Source organism: Engraulis encrasicolus, chromosome 19, assembly GCF_034702125.1.
Source record: "Engraulis encrasicolus isolate BLACKSEA-1 chromosome 19, IST_EnEncr_1.0, whole genome shotgun sequence".
Taxonomy (NCBI): domain Eukaryota; kingdom Metazoa; phylum Chordata; class Actinopteri; order Clupeiformes; family Engraulidae; genus Engraulis; species Engraulis encrasicolus.
In genome coordinates, this window is record NC_085875.1 from 34,682,193 (window position 1) to 34,697,192 (window position 15,000).

The 15,000-nt window shown below is 40.2% G+C and overlaps 1 protein-coding gene across 2 annotated transcripts in view; it reads right to left on the bottom strand.

The window, feature by feature from the left end:
• Positions 1–15,000, bottom strand: part of ptk2ba (protein tyrosine kinase 2 beta, a) — a 33,515-nt gene that overhangs the window by 12,420 nt on the left and 6,095 nt on the right. For both annotated transcript variants that reach the window (XM_063184201.1, XM_063184200.1), the window contains exons 4-20: positions 14,258–14,345; positions 12,871–12,950; positions 12,034–12,090; positions 8,512–8,566; positions 7,876–8,016; positions 6,634–6,708; positions 6,383–6,484; positions 5,813–5,927; positions 5,363–5,402; positions 5,140–5,177; positions 4,644–4,688; positions 3,699–3,796; positions 3,174–3,255; positions 2,645–2,745; positions 1,624–1,739; positions 482–582; positions 1–90 (exon numbers count right to left, since the gene is read on the bottom strand). In XM_063184201.1, coding sequence (XP_063040271.1) covers positions 1–90; positions 482–582; positions 1,624–1,739; positions 2,645–2,745; positions 3,174–3,255; positions 3,699–3,796; positions 4,644–4,688; positions 5,140–5,177; positions 5,363–5,402; positions 5,813–5,927; positions 6,383–6,484; positions 6,634–6,708; positions 7,876–8,016; positions 8,512–8,566; positions 12,034–12,090; positions 12,871–12,950; positions 14,258–14,345 — 1,424 coding nt within the window. The remainder of the gene's footprint in view (positions 91–481; positions 583–1,623; positions 1,740–2,644; positions 2,746–3,173; positions 3,256–3,698; positions 3,797–4,643; positions 4,689–5,139; positions 5,178–5,362; positions 5,403–5,812; positions 5,928–6,382; positions 6,485–6,633; positions 6,709–7,875; positions 8,017–8,511; positions 8,567–12,033; positions 12,091–12,870; positions 12,951–14,257; positions 14,346–15,000) is intronic.

The following is a 15,000-nucleotide window of genomic DNA, read 5'->3' on the forward strand; positions in this document are numbered from 1 at the left end:
CAAACATCCAGACATCGCTTGCTGATGTAAACCGCCTGAAGTTTATCGACTCCGGTGCCATCCATTTAATAGGTAGTCGGCTGATAGAGGCTATAAGACAGAGAGGGGGGGTTAACGCTTACTCAGCACCAGTAACACTTACTTAAAGGGGCATGCTACAATGCTACATGGTTCCGTAGACTTTCACTAGCTTAGCGACATATTCCCTCTTTTAACTTGTCTTAAAGCAAGACAATGGCTTACATGAAAAATAAGACACTTTACCACCTTTATAAACCCTGGCCAACGATTTTAACTGTATTAAGCCCTAAAATAGTGGCATACCCCTTTAACAATGTTTTGTTAATCTACTTACTTATCAACTTCGACTATGTTGAAACATTGCCACTTTTACATGTCCATGGCTGTTCAGAAAAACGATATGTGGTAAATTCCCACACTTCGTGGCATGCCACACACTTCATGGGGTGTTGTTGCTTACCTTTGTAGTACTCCTCTTCATCGATGTACCTGGACAGGCCGAAGTCTCCCAGCTTCACGCAGTCTGGCTTGGCCACCAGAATGTTCCTCACGGCTATGTCTCTACGTCATCAAGCAGGAGAGATTATAAAACATTACATTACATTACATTATATTGCATTTGGCAGATGCTTTATAACCAAAGTGACTTTCAAAACAGGACCTAATCATAGCCAACATCACTGGCAAATACAAAGTGCACAGGAAATATACAGAACAACAAGTGCAGATGCAAAGAAGGGTTAGTTTCCTTTTTTCTTTTTTTAAAAGAGTACACACACAACACACACACATACACACACATCATGTCAAGAGTCTGCCCTGGGGCAGCAAGAGTCTGCCCTGGGGCAGCAAGAGTCTGCCCTGGGGCAACAAGAGTCTACCCTGGGCCACATAGAATACAAGGCGTCATTCAGTGGAAGACTAAGGTCAACAGTTCAGCTGGGCAACTCAAATGAACGTGTTTTTTGTCCTATAAATATAAGGGCGCATTCAGTCAGACTGAGGCTACAACCTGTGTGCGTATGTGCATGTGTGCAAGTGCGTGTGTGTGTGAAGTGTGTGTGTGTGTGTGTGTGTGTGTGTGTGTGTGTGTGTGTGTGTGTGTGTGTGTGTGTGTGTGTGTGTGTGTGTGTGTGTGTGTGTGTGTGTGTGTGTGTGTGTGTGTGTGTGTGTGTGTGTGTGTGTGTGTGTGTGTGTTTAAACCTTCCTGTAGGTCAGGTAGCACAGTTTGTCACAGATACTAATTGTGGTCAACAGCATGTTGTTCACCACGTTTCAACTGATGCTGTTTCTACAACATATGAACAAAACCTCAGGCTAATGACTTGAATAAACATACATTCATACATGCTTTCATGCATATTTTTGTCGAGTGTGAACCCTTTGTAGCACTCAATAATGAAAATAATAGTGTGTATCTGCTTCTTTGCATCTGCACTCGTTGTGCTGTATATTTCCTGTGCACTTTATAGAGATGCTAGAGATGTTGGCTATGATTATGTCCTCGTTTGTAAGTCGCTTTGGTTATAAAGTGCCTGCCAGTACCTGTAATGTCATGTAATGTCATGTCATGTCATGTAATGTAATGTGTGCTATTCTCACCTGTGCACCATGTTGACCCCTTCTAAGTAGGCCAGAGCTTTACTGATCTGGAGACAGTAGAGCGTCAATGTGACGTTGGTCAGGACATGCGACTGTTCCGCCAGGTAATTTCCCAACTGGTGGAAATAACCAGACACAGCATTTAGCTATTCAATTCAAAATACATCCTGTTAAATTAAAAGTGCAACCAAAATGCTTAGAAGTAATTTCTGTAACACGAACATTAAAGTCACACTTAAATGAGGTCATAAAATGATATCAACTGATGCTGCCTTCATTTTCTCAACAAAAAAAGAGCACTGCTGACACTACTGACGACAATTCTGGTTTCTGGTTGAACGTGCGCTGGTGCCACCACTACCTTGGAACAATGCGCCAGAGCCAATCACTGTGCCACAAGCCTATTCAAGTTGTTGGTATTTATTGCCACAAACACAGGGCAACATTCGGTGAAATTAAATACCCAGGGACTTGTTTGCTGATGTGTGTCTTTGATTTTGAACTACATACATTGTGATTAATAATACCAAGCACATCATCTTACAACATTGCATGCCCCGCCAAAACTTACTTTACGTTACATCTTGAAGTTTGTTGTTTCAGCAGGTGCTGGTGCAGCAGCCAGGGCCATGATGCAAATTGCATAAAATTATGTATACTCGAGTATCTCTGGCTTTGCTACTTCCACACAAGATCAACGTCAAAATATCCCAACCTGACATTGCGTCACAGGCTATTTAAGTTCAGGATCTCGGGATTCCCCAAAAAAATGAAGGCCACATGAAGTGACAAATTTTGTGACATACTGTACAGTATACAGTACCTTCTCAGACAACCTCCACATTAAGGTATTAAATCAAGTGATTGTTTCCCAAAAACAAAGGTGCAAACTAAGTTATCTTAACCTATTCATTATATTACAATTATCTATCGCAAGCCTACTAAGATACTACCTAAATGTCAACTATGATGTGAGTTGTAGATCTAAGTGGAAAATGAAAGATCTCCAACAGCTTCTCACCTCTCCATACTGATACAGCTCCATGACTATCCACACTGGGTCGTCCTCAATGATGCCGATGAGACTCACAATATGGGGATGGTCCAGGTTCTTCATAATCACTGAACACAAAGTTAACAGCTGTGACTGTTTTTTTTTTTATTGTGTTTATTGATTTGTCCAAAAGAATTACATTAAATTCACATAAATGTCCTCACATTTTGAATCATATTCCAACATGGTGGTACAAATAAACAGAATCTCCCAATCCCTCCCCCCTCCATCCCTCCCTCCCTCCCAACATAGGACTACAGATACAACTGTGACTGTTTACTGCTGTATTGTGCTACCATCAGTGTTGATTATGCCAGGTGACACTTCACTGATAATGATAATACTACAACAAGAAAAAAATGTCGCACTTTGTTCATTTAGTAGTCAAGCTTTCGGCCAGAGATCTTCCTCAGGGTACAAAAAAAATAAATGACAATGATAATGTGCTAGTAATAAAGAAGTCATTATTCCGCTTTCTGCCTAAAATAATAGTTACCTGCTTCACTCATGAACTTTTCCTTTACGTCTGCGGTGCAGTCTTTGCATGTCTTCACAGCCACACTGATGCGTTCGCCAGTCTACGGGGAGAAAACACATTTGTGCAATTCTGTGTGAACATTAAGAAGGTTGAAGCATTTTCAGTGAAAGTGGCAATTACAGCATTATAGTTTTGAAGTACTGTATCACCCCTAATAGCGCAACAGTGTAACACAATACTGATTACATAAATGGAAAACGAAATGCACAAAATACACAAAACCATGAAACATCTGGCCTTGCCACTTGATAAGAGGAACGTTCAGTATGGTACAGTCAGGTCCGACCCTTTTTGCCAGACCATTTCTCCACAGACCGGAAAGAGGAGCATAAAGTATGATGCAATACAAGACTCTGTTAATATAGACCCAGCTCAATTGAAGAGCAAAAAGTGGCGGCCGAGTTGCGCTGTATCGAGCTGTAGGCCTACCAGAAAATCGGCAGTGGAAAAGAGGCATTATAGACTACTGTATGCTGTGCTTACCGGACTCTTGTAGCAGCCTTCATGGACCTCCCCAAAGAAGCCCTCACCAAGGATGCGACCCAGGACCACATCCTCCCTCGTCAAGCCATACTTCACAGCTAAAGACAGGGGAAGTTTAATCTAGTAAGTGTTGAGGGATGTAGAATCTAAGGCCTTTGGTGTAGACATGATACAGTAAAATAAGGCAATGCAACTTCTAGTACAGTCGGAATGGGAAAGACAATCAGCAAATGTTGCATACTTTTAATAGTGTACTGTATAATTATTCAGGAATTTCATCTCACAAGGCATGTTCTCTACTGTAGGTGCACAAGTGTTTTTTCAGGCTTTTTAACCCTGCTTCTCTAAAGAGAGGAATGGTTATTGTTTTCTGTTTGTTTGTTTGTTTGTATCTCTGACTGTCTCTTGGCAACATTACACAGCAGTACCAGAGAGAGTAGAAAAGAATGTAAAATATCTTTGGCAAAACAGATCGAATAAAAAAGGCTGAAAACTCTTAGATGACCCCCTAACATTTGGGCAAAATGGGGTCAAGATCAAAGGTCAAAACAGTCCAAAAGTGACAGATTTACTTTAAACCAATGCCAAATTCCCTTCGGGGCAATAAAGTTGTTCATTCATTCATTCATTCATTCATTCATTCATTCATTCATTCATTCATTCATTCATTCAAAACGTCCCCTTTTGAATTTGTAAACAATGACTGTATCCATCACAACAGTGTATTAGAATTTCAGACTGCTGGGCAGGGGTTGCTTGTGGTTAACACCAAAGATTCTCTTAGACCGCCTCTGGTTGGCACCACTTGTATTTCACGTGTTCTTTTTTATCTTGATGCAATGCAGACATAATAAACATGATGTTTCCATGCATACCTGTACAGGCGAACACTGCTCTTCATCATGTCAAAATTAGGATTCTGACCATTAGAGGTACCGTACTCACTTTTTACTGCCCCCTCCTCTGGGATCTCTGCATAGATGTCCGACCCTGGAGAAGAGAGGAAATAAGGTCATGATACTGCTCTTCTCCCTTCTTCTCTCTCTCTCTCTCTCTCTCTCTCTCTCTCTCTCTCTCTCTCTCTCTCTCTCTCTCTCTCTCTCTCTCTCTCTCACTCACTCACTCACTCACTCACTCACTCACTCACTCACTCACTCACTCACTCACACACTCACTCACACACACACACACACACACACACACACACACACACACACACACACACACACACACACACACACACACACACACACACACACACTCACTCACTCACTCACTCACTCACTCACTCACTCACTCACTCACTCACTCACTCACTCACACACACACACAATCTCGCTCTCTCTCCCTTCCTGACTAAGTTATTCACTCTTGCTTACTCACTCACTGAGTTACGTACTTTACAATAAATAAATAAAAACACGTTGATGACTTCACATACCTACTCTATCAGTGCTGACACGTTTCTTGGAGTTGTCTCTGCATAAAGAATAGAACAGAACACATCAGAAACAATAATCCTATTGCATTACATTAAAATGGAAACAAAATGGTGGCCAGTTCAGGGAGCAAGAGATAAGAGTTGTAGGGTGAATTAAGGTGGACCATGACTGAAACATCCTGATACAGCATGGCACTGACACTGGCAACGCCCACTGACTTACTTGTCTGGGATCGGAGGCAGGGAGGCTCTTCCCTCGCGACCTGTACCAAATAAGTAGATGAAAACAAAGAATCAGAGGTTGATCATAGCAACTATTATAGACCACTACTTTTATTTCAGTAGGCTAGATACACATTTTGACCATTATGTTTTGCTAAATTGCACTTGATGTCTTGATGTTTGTCCTTGTGTACTCTATTGAGTATGTGCTTTTGTTTTTCGTCTTTATGTTTGGCTGTAAACTTGTTTGATGGTGGTGAAAACAAATATCCCCTCGGGGACAATAAAGGCATCTAATCTAATCTAAATAAATTCTGCTAAGCACCCCACAGCACTCGCAGATGAGAAAAACAAATAAAACCTGTCAGTGAAAGACTAACGGGTCAGCCTGATAACTCTCACGGCCAGTTTTTGGACAGACAAAGCTCTAGCATTGGTGTTTCCAAATTACCTTTGGGTCTCACAATCACTGATGAGTCGTCGCCTTTCTCCATTCGACAGTACCCATCTATGAGGTCAGCCATGTTCTCAGCTACGGCAAGAGTAGCCGTATTTACAGATAAGGGCTGAAATAGACACAAAAGGAATTAAGTCAGTAAAAAATAGCACTCCACTCCATCCTCCACTATGCGTGAGGTGGCCTGAGCAATGTACCATTCCCAAGCCCCAGTATCCTAACTGCTTAACCAGTTTTAGCCTGATGACTCGTATATGTTGTTTAACCTTTGGTGCCTAAAGACACATACGTACAGTATACGCTGCATTCAGGCTCTTGAGATTTTAGCTTTTTTAATAAAATATGGGTATGTTACAGCTGAATGAACACATTCTAATGCAAGATGAGGGTGTTAGGGTTTCAAGGCAATCATTATTCATGTTTATTATTCATGTTGTATGTGCATCAGAGGCTAAGATATTTAGGATTTTATAGGCTGAGGGCATCTTTCCCAACAAGGGTTTGGGCATTCAGCAGGCGCTTTTTGCTTAATGCGTTAGTTAAGAGTTCAACTCTGGTGATTACCTGTTTGGCTCCTTGAATATCTACAGATAAAAGTGCTTTCTCGTCATCCTTCTGTGAGCATTTCACGCTCTTCACCTTGTCAAAAGTAGCAAGGCAGATGGGCTGAAATCAAACAGATATTGCTTCAATATCACAGATTTACAGCACGTTTTCAGACTTTTACATATTAGATTCCCAGACCTGTAAAAACATGCAACTTTACAGGAGTATGCTCCTTACACTGTGAACATACAACCAAGAGGGACTCTAACCTTCGAGTTCTTGTCTGCTCGTTGGCAGATGCCTCTTGAGCTGATGACCAGGTCCACAGCCAAACTCCAGCCTTGCTGAGGAGGACGACACCAGGAAAGAAAGATTCAAGACACAACACCAGGAAAGAAAGATTCAAGACACAACACCAGGAAAGAAAGATTCAAGACACAACACCATGACATAAGTGCAAGATACAAGAGACATATTGTCAGAGCCAAAGAAGGCAACAAAAATGTGTGTGGAGTAACAACACTGCTTAGGTTTCAAGTATTAAGTGCTATTTAAATAATAACAAAGTGCTTGACGGCCACCTTCCCCCTAATAATGTAAATATATACAGTAAGGTCCCCGTCATCTCAATACCATATGCAATTTATGTAATCAAAAGCTACTCAACTCCCCCACATTCCCCATGAAGGAATAAGTAAATAAATAATAAGGGAAGAGAAAATACCAATAGACAAAATTAGATTTATTGTGATGCACATATTGTGTTTATTGATGATATTGATGCATATATTGTGTTTATTGTGATGCACATTTACATGTCAGCAATTTCAGTTACTAAAACTATTGAGAAAATCTGTAATCTGCCAAGCAATGGCCCCCCCCAAAAAAGATAATTTCACCTTTTAATGAATATCAGCACAAAACATTTAGTCAAAAACTGTCCACCATTTCAACAGTTATTGTTCAAACATACGCTAAATCTGTGGTAGGTGGAAGACTGGAGAGCAATGCCTCTGCCATCTTCAGTAAGCAGAGGCACTGTATAGTAAAAGCAAAACAGGAACATACATAACAAACTTTCTGTTTCCATTTTAGCTGGGCATTTCATATACGTCATACAGCCAGCCATGCGTTAACACTCTCCTTAATTCTTAGGAGAAACACCTACGTACGTTGTAACACAGAAGGAAAATCTAGAAATGACACAACGGGTCACCTCATCACCTGCAGTAAGTTTTAGAAAAAGCTAAAAGAAGAAAAGGGAAGCAGTCGTTTTGAAAGTGTCTAGGAGGAGGTTATCTTAGATGTATGACGTTCATCATGTCTTAGAGTTATATCAAATCTTACCATTTCTTTTGTTTCAGACATGTAAAAGTTTTTATCTTTTACCTGGCATGTTTCAACGATGAGACTTGCTGATGAAGACGAAAGTCTCACAGTCGAAACATGTCCGGTAAAAGATAAAAACTTTTACATGTCTGAAACAAAAGCAACTGTAAGAGTTATCTTACCACAAGTTCGCAAGCGAAGACCTCCTCGTCACAGCAGTTGAAGAGGGCGAGCGTCTGGAAGAACTTCATGACACAGTCCATCTCCTTCAGGGTGGCGTACTGCTGGAACGTCTGCTGGATCATCTTCTTCAGCTGCTTAGGCTGTTCACACACACACACACACACACACAAAAACATACACACGCGCACACACACACACACACATGTGCGCACACACACACACACAAGCATACACATGCACACACACACACATGCGCGCACACACACACACACAAGCATACAGTGTTAATTATCATACAGATCTGAATCTGATGTCAACGAACAAAAAAATATAATTGAAACAAAAAACTTTGTTTCACTTTGTTACCTATTGCACTATTGCAGTAAGGAAAAGCAGTGAGACCATAGCGTTGTTAATGTGAAACCATAACATTCACTAAGTTTACATGAGGTTTTTCATTCCGAATTAATAATTCAGAATTAAATAGTTCCGTCGAGTTTACTTTGATCTTTCATTTAATTCCGAATTGAGAAATGTTTACATTACATTTTCAATGTGGAATTAAGCTTTATTCAGAATTAAACAGTTAATTCGAAATTAAATGTCTCATGTAAACCATGGCATTGTTAGCTCACCTTCATGCTGTCAACGAGCTCCTCGGGAAAGAAGAGGAGGAGGCCCACGTCTTTCCTGTGAAGACATAGTGATGAAGCAATCACAGGTGTGTGTGTGTGTGTGTGTGTGTGTGTGTGTGTGTGTGTGTGTGTGTGTGTGTGTGTGTGTGTGTGTGTGTGTGTGTGTGTGTGTGTGTGTGTGTGTGTGTGTGTGTATTCCAGTGTTTCCCATACATTGAGGAAACTATGGCGGCCCGCCATAGTTTAAATTTGGCCGCCATAGTTTACGAAAATGTAAAAAAAAAAAAAAAAAAAAAAAATTTTTTTTTTTTTTTTTACTTTTTTTTTATTTTTTTAAAACGATATCCGTTTTTGTTAAAACCGATTTGAATTACGATTTTTAATTTCCTTCGCATTTTCCTCCTGGAGTAAATGCATCCTACAGACTCTGTATTGGTTAGATAAGTAGGGTGGTAAATTGGGACACTTTTGGTAGATCGCCAAAAAAACCCACTTTAAGTTTAAACTACACCAACATTTAGTCATTGTATGTCTTCATATGGGTCTTGGGTACATTTCCATGTAGGAATTAGTTTCTTAAGTATAGTATTTTATAATATATTAACATTTAAAGACAGTGAGACACCAACTTTGTTTTGAGAAAATGCTATGGTAATTTGGGACACCCTTTAATGTAAAATGGGACAGTCTGTTTGATTATCATTATTTTTGCACAAACTGAAGAATAATACAGTTTTTCTCTTGTTAACAGTAGACTAGGATCTTAACTGTTTAAAAAATGATATAACATCCCTGAAACATTTCCATTTCAAGAGAATCTAGAAGGAGTAGGGCATGTGTGACTGTGGCCATGTCCATTAGCATGTGGATGCATATTACAATACAGGCCTATGGCGTGCTAATATGCTATGCTAACAGCTAACAGAAGCCCATTCTGTTGCTATGAGAAAACTGTCCCATTTTAGCTGAAAATATTGTCCCAAATTAGCTCACTCCACTATACTTACTAAAATTATGTCTCCTTAATAAAGTAAAGACACATGTCTAAATGTTTTGATATTGAGTTAAACCTTTAGTAAAACAACATATATTTCAATCATATTTTGTACCATATAATCACTAATTCAGCCATAATATCCTTATGATCTGATAGCATAATCGATATGTCAGCTAGCTCAACTGACAAGTGTTGGATCCACTGTCACTTCAAACCTTTGCTCATTCCTTTTATGATACTTAACACCAAATAAAATTATTGTTCCTTATACATGACAGTTGCAGTAATAATAATACATCCCATTTTGTGATTGACTGCTAATATTTAGAAAGAAAACAACCCAAAACCTTATTTGTCCCAATTTGGCTGATGTCCCAAATTACCTTAGTTCACCCTACGGTAGTCCCACGGTAACAGGGGAAAGCATTAGGAAGTGACCGTAAGGGTAGGCTATTACAGTTGATTCATGTGTGCACACATGTAGCCTAACATCGGGTGAGTAACAGAACATGTGCGCAACGATGCGTTATGACACGCCGATATGCGAGGATCTTCCTCCAAATCGCTAGTTGCATGCATCATCGCTAACTGCGTTTACATCGCGTGCCGCGTGTAAAGGAAATGTTTGTTGTTGACATGTATGGAATTCACTTCAATTTGTGCTGTTTCTTGCTTCAGTTGTGGACAAAACGATTGGCCAAACTCACAATAGAAAGCCTTTGCTGTGCTACTGCCCCAGAGAGCTGAAAAAAAAACCTTCATAGAAGAAGTCACTAACAGGGGTGTTAACCAATCCAATGAGTTCTCTCTCTCTCTCTCTCTCTCTCTCATAGTAGCCTACTATTTACCCATAACAAATGGTGAATTTCTGAGCCCTTTTTAATTTGTAGCCTATACCACTGAAGGCATGATAATGCTTCATCATATTTTAGAAATAGGGCCTATGTGCCTTTTATATAGCCTACCAAATGTTTATCATTTTGAAATTGTTTCAGTTGTTTATGACTTGTGTATGACTGAAATTATCTCTGCATACTATCAGTGCTGCATTGCTTTGTAAAGATAGGCTATTCAACACACTTTAAAAACACACTGAAAAGATACGGCCGTAGCCTACTAAAAACATTTTGTTCATAATAATGGTGATTAATAAATGGTGGTCTTAAATTTTCATACTGACATCCTTAAATTTGACTTGGTAGGTCACGGCAGACCATCAACTTCAAAAGTAGATCTTGGTTAAAAAAAAGGTTGGGCACCCCTGCTATAGAGAGAACCACAAGTGCTTGAAAGACAGGGATCAAAAGCCTAGTCAAGTTGTTGTAGTTAACTTGGGTTTGGGAGCAACATAAAAAAAACCTTCAGAGAAGGGACAGTTGGGATGAGTTTACAAACACTCCCTAGGCTTTGTTTTACAGTTGTAATGAGTTTGGTGACAGACATGACACAGCAGAGGAGACATCGGGCTGCATATAGAAATTAATGTGTAATGAATGTGAATATAGACATAAATGTGTAATATGTTGTTCAGCCCTTTTAATGGAGGAATTTGGAAAAAACTGGCCCTGTGACCAGCACCCCTCATGAAGAATGTGTACGCCTACAGATATGTGTGGGGGAAAAGGCATAGCCTACCCTCTAAGACCCTTTTTGTCTATGCGTTAACGATTTCACAGTGCTCTTAAATTCTTATCTCTGCTCCTATTTTGTTCTATTATTGTTTCCCAGACCCCTGCATGAGGGACGAATGAAACTGTGTTGTAAACAGAAATTATTCACTGTACTGCATTTTTGACAATGACAATGTACTTATACAAGTCATGGGTAAAATCTTATGTAGCCTTAATTCTCAAAATATAAATGGTTGAAATATAGGCCCAGGCCTACAGTTTCTCCATGCGCCAATGTCATACTGTAGTCATTGTTTTGCCGTTTTGCATTTACGCTGCAAGAATACAAACACCCCCAGCCCCTCAGCCCCCCACCCCCCCCCCCCCCCCAAAAGGCCCGCGTGAGAACTACCCCCCCCCCCCCCCCCCCCCCCCCCCCCCCGGACAAAATAAACCCCGGCTGCCCCCATAGTTTCCAAAATTTCTGTGGGAAACACTGGTTTCACATTCCCCACAACACACCTAACTTCTAATGGCTGTGAACCATGAGCATACACGCTCAGTCTTGAGCACGAGCACACACACGCACACACCAGCACACACACACGCACGCACGCATGCACACACACGTTTGTATTTGCGTCTTTGTGAGAACAATGTCCTCACAACCACAAATGTGCTCACCGCAAAGGTGTAATGTCAAATTGCAGTCCTCACAATGGTGGCACACAGACAGACAGACAGACAGACAGACAGACAGACAGACAGACAGACAGACAGACAGACAGACAGAGAGAAACACACACACACACACACACACACACACACACACACACACACACACACACACACACACACACACACACACACACACACACACACACACACACTTATACATGTCTTCAAAGTACTCACTCTAGCTGCTCATAATTAGACTTCTTGTCCAGACCGTTCAAGTCCTTGAAGAATCTCCTGTTGGCCCACGGGAAGAGGCAAACGTGTAAGACTCAGATTAAGGTTGGTGTAGCACAAGGCAAAGGGCCTATACTACAAACAAAGCTGGTTCAGGAGAAACAAGGTTATGTTAAGAGGTAAATTATCTAATAGAAGAGCCTGGAGTCCTCAGTCCTCTTCTCTTAGATGATTTACCTCTTAATTTAACCTGGTTCACTCCTGAACCAGCTTTGCAATATAGGCCTAAAACTATAGGTAAACAAGCTACGTAGTCTGGCTCGAGAAACAACACAGACAGAAGTTAAATCAGGAAAAATAAATGTGGATCAAAAATCACAATAAAATACATAACAATATTATCACTGTTAATGCACTGTTACTACACAATGATTGCTTGTTTCCTTGTTTTTTTGTTGTTTCTTTGTGGTCCTTATGTCTTGTCTGTTGTGTTGCTTTGATGTTAACTACTAATCACACTTTCTCATGTCCACTCAAAATTTCTCTCCTGAAGAGACAATAAAGGATAATCTAATCTTATTGGTACTGTATGTGTCCATTAGTTTGCATAAGGCTCTACTGATGCATAGAACTGCACCAACAGTATCTTGTTTTAAAAGGAAGTTAAAACTGCTTTATTCTCATCTGCCTTTGGTGATAGTTAATTACACACTATCTATAACACAATATCGTTTTTCCTTCTCTTTTCTCTATTCTTAAGCACATTGAATGACATTTTTGTATGCTAATGTGCTATATAAATGTTTTTGATTAATTGATTGATTGTCAAGAGAGTCCTACCGTATCTCCAGACAGCCGAGCTGAAGAGCCATGCCATCACTCACTTTGGAGGCATAATGCTGCATGTAGTCAGAGCGCACCTAAGAAGTACAGTTCACACAGTCATGTACAGTACAACACACACATCAACATTGACAGCCCAACTGGGATGTCATTGTGACACAGCCCTCCACAGCAGACAAGTGCACACTACACACAACTAAATTGCATTTATGTCTCAACCGTGCAAGGGGTACCTCAGAGTACCTCAATCAGGGAGGAAGAGTGGCCACCTCATGGAAGAAAATAGTCTATCCTCTGGGTGATATCATGAGATGACATACACTAGTTTTACACCATTTCAACAGTGATGTATCAACATGGAAAGGGTGTAAAACTAGAATATAATATACATATTTTGGGAAAAAAAGAGACGAAATATTCGCACACCACAAAAAGCTCCCTTGTCGTGATGTAATGTGAAAAATGGCACAACGTTTCGACCAACAAGGTCTTCGCCAGGTGTCACGAATATTTGTTCTCTTTTTTCCCCTTTGCCTTATTTTATATTGTGCACCCGCAGCAATTTGCTTTTTTGGGATGTGCCTGCACCTTACACTTTTAGTATACGTGTTTTGTAATTTTTGAGTTACAGATTACACCATTGCAAAGACATGCGTTTGCTGTCAGGTGAGGGTTGGGAACTCTTTTGGTCTAGGCCCAGTTGTTTTGTGTGTTCTTTCTTTGTTTGTTTAGTTTGTTGGCGATTTCACTTACAAAACTAAAAGTAAAAAAACATGGCTTCACTGGCTGGTTAGATTTAGGAATGAGTTTGCCCTGGAAACAGTTTCGCATGAACAGCGCAGTGTAATATTCACATGGAAAAAGGTTTAGGGTTAGTGTGCAAACGTGTACATTACAATGCCAAGATGGTCCAAACCTCACAATGTATCTTATGCAGTTGAGATCAGGTTTCTGTGTAGCATGAATTAAGTTACCAACCTGCACTGCAGCACATTATTATTTTACTTGAATGCTTGCTTTTTTAAAGGGCCAGTGTGTAAAGTATAGTGGTACTCAGAAACTTTGTGTCGCACATATGTACTGTAGGCCTATAGTACTGCTGTCACTTCTTTGTTCTGCTGGGTTTGAAGGAGGAAGTGGATACCTTAAAAATTTTAACACATATGAAGGTGTTAGTTAACATGTTTGTGTTATGACTTGTACTGCAAGCGCAACAGAGGAAGGAAACTACTTTCACAGCTTTTGCTTCACACCACCTGTTCTGTACATTAACACACACATTATATGAACCACACATCATTTGTCAAACACACACACACACACACACACACACACACACACACACACACACACACACACACATACTACATGTACGTATGCTCACCTGTTGGTAGAAATACAGCAACGTTGTTTTATCCTCTTTAAACTTGTCAATAAAGTCGTTGGGAATGTACCTTATCCTCAGGTCATACCTGCAGATGGTATTGACATGATGACATGATCCAGCCATGAAATAATAAAAGACAAAAAGGATTTTAAGTGTGCGGACTTCTCACTTTGAAAACTACATGATGACAACAAGAAAAACAGTCTTAGTCATCAGTGAACTCTTTTTTTTCACAAAGGGAAAGAGCTGATGCGATGAGTAGATCAGCGTAGCCTGGAGGTATTAGACGTCTATTTAAACAGCTGACCAGCGAGGAAACTCTCCAGACCAATTTGGACAGGCCCCGCTACGCTAAACTCCACAACTCATGGAGTCTCCTTTGATGGTGTGTGTGTGTGTGCATTGTTCAGTTATTTTAAGACACGATTATTATTATTCTACCGGTCAAAAAAAGCACAACAAAATATTTCTGGCTAAAACAAAAGATTTCCACATTATGGTAAAAAAAACAACTTCCAACATCCCATTGGACCTGAAGAGTGTCTTTAGCCAATTACTTATTGCCCAGAATTCTAGGCAGAGCAGCCAGAATTACATTGCAGTACATTACATTACACTTACCTGACGCTTTTCATCCAAAGCAACTTACAGTTATTTAAGTACAGTACAAGGTATTGGTTACAGACCCTGGAATATTGTGGGGATAGGTACCTTACTCAAGGGCACCTTAGCCTTTTATG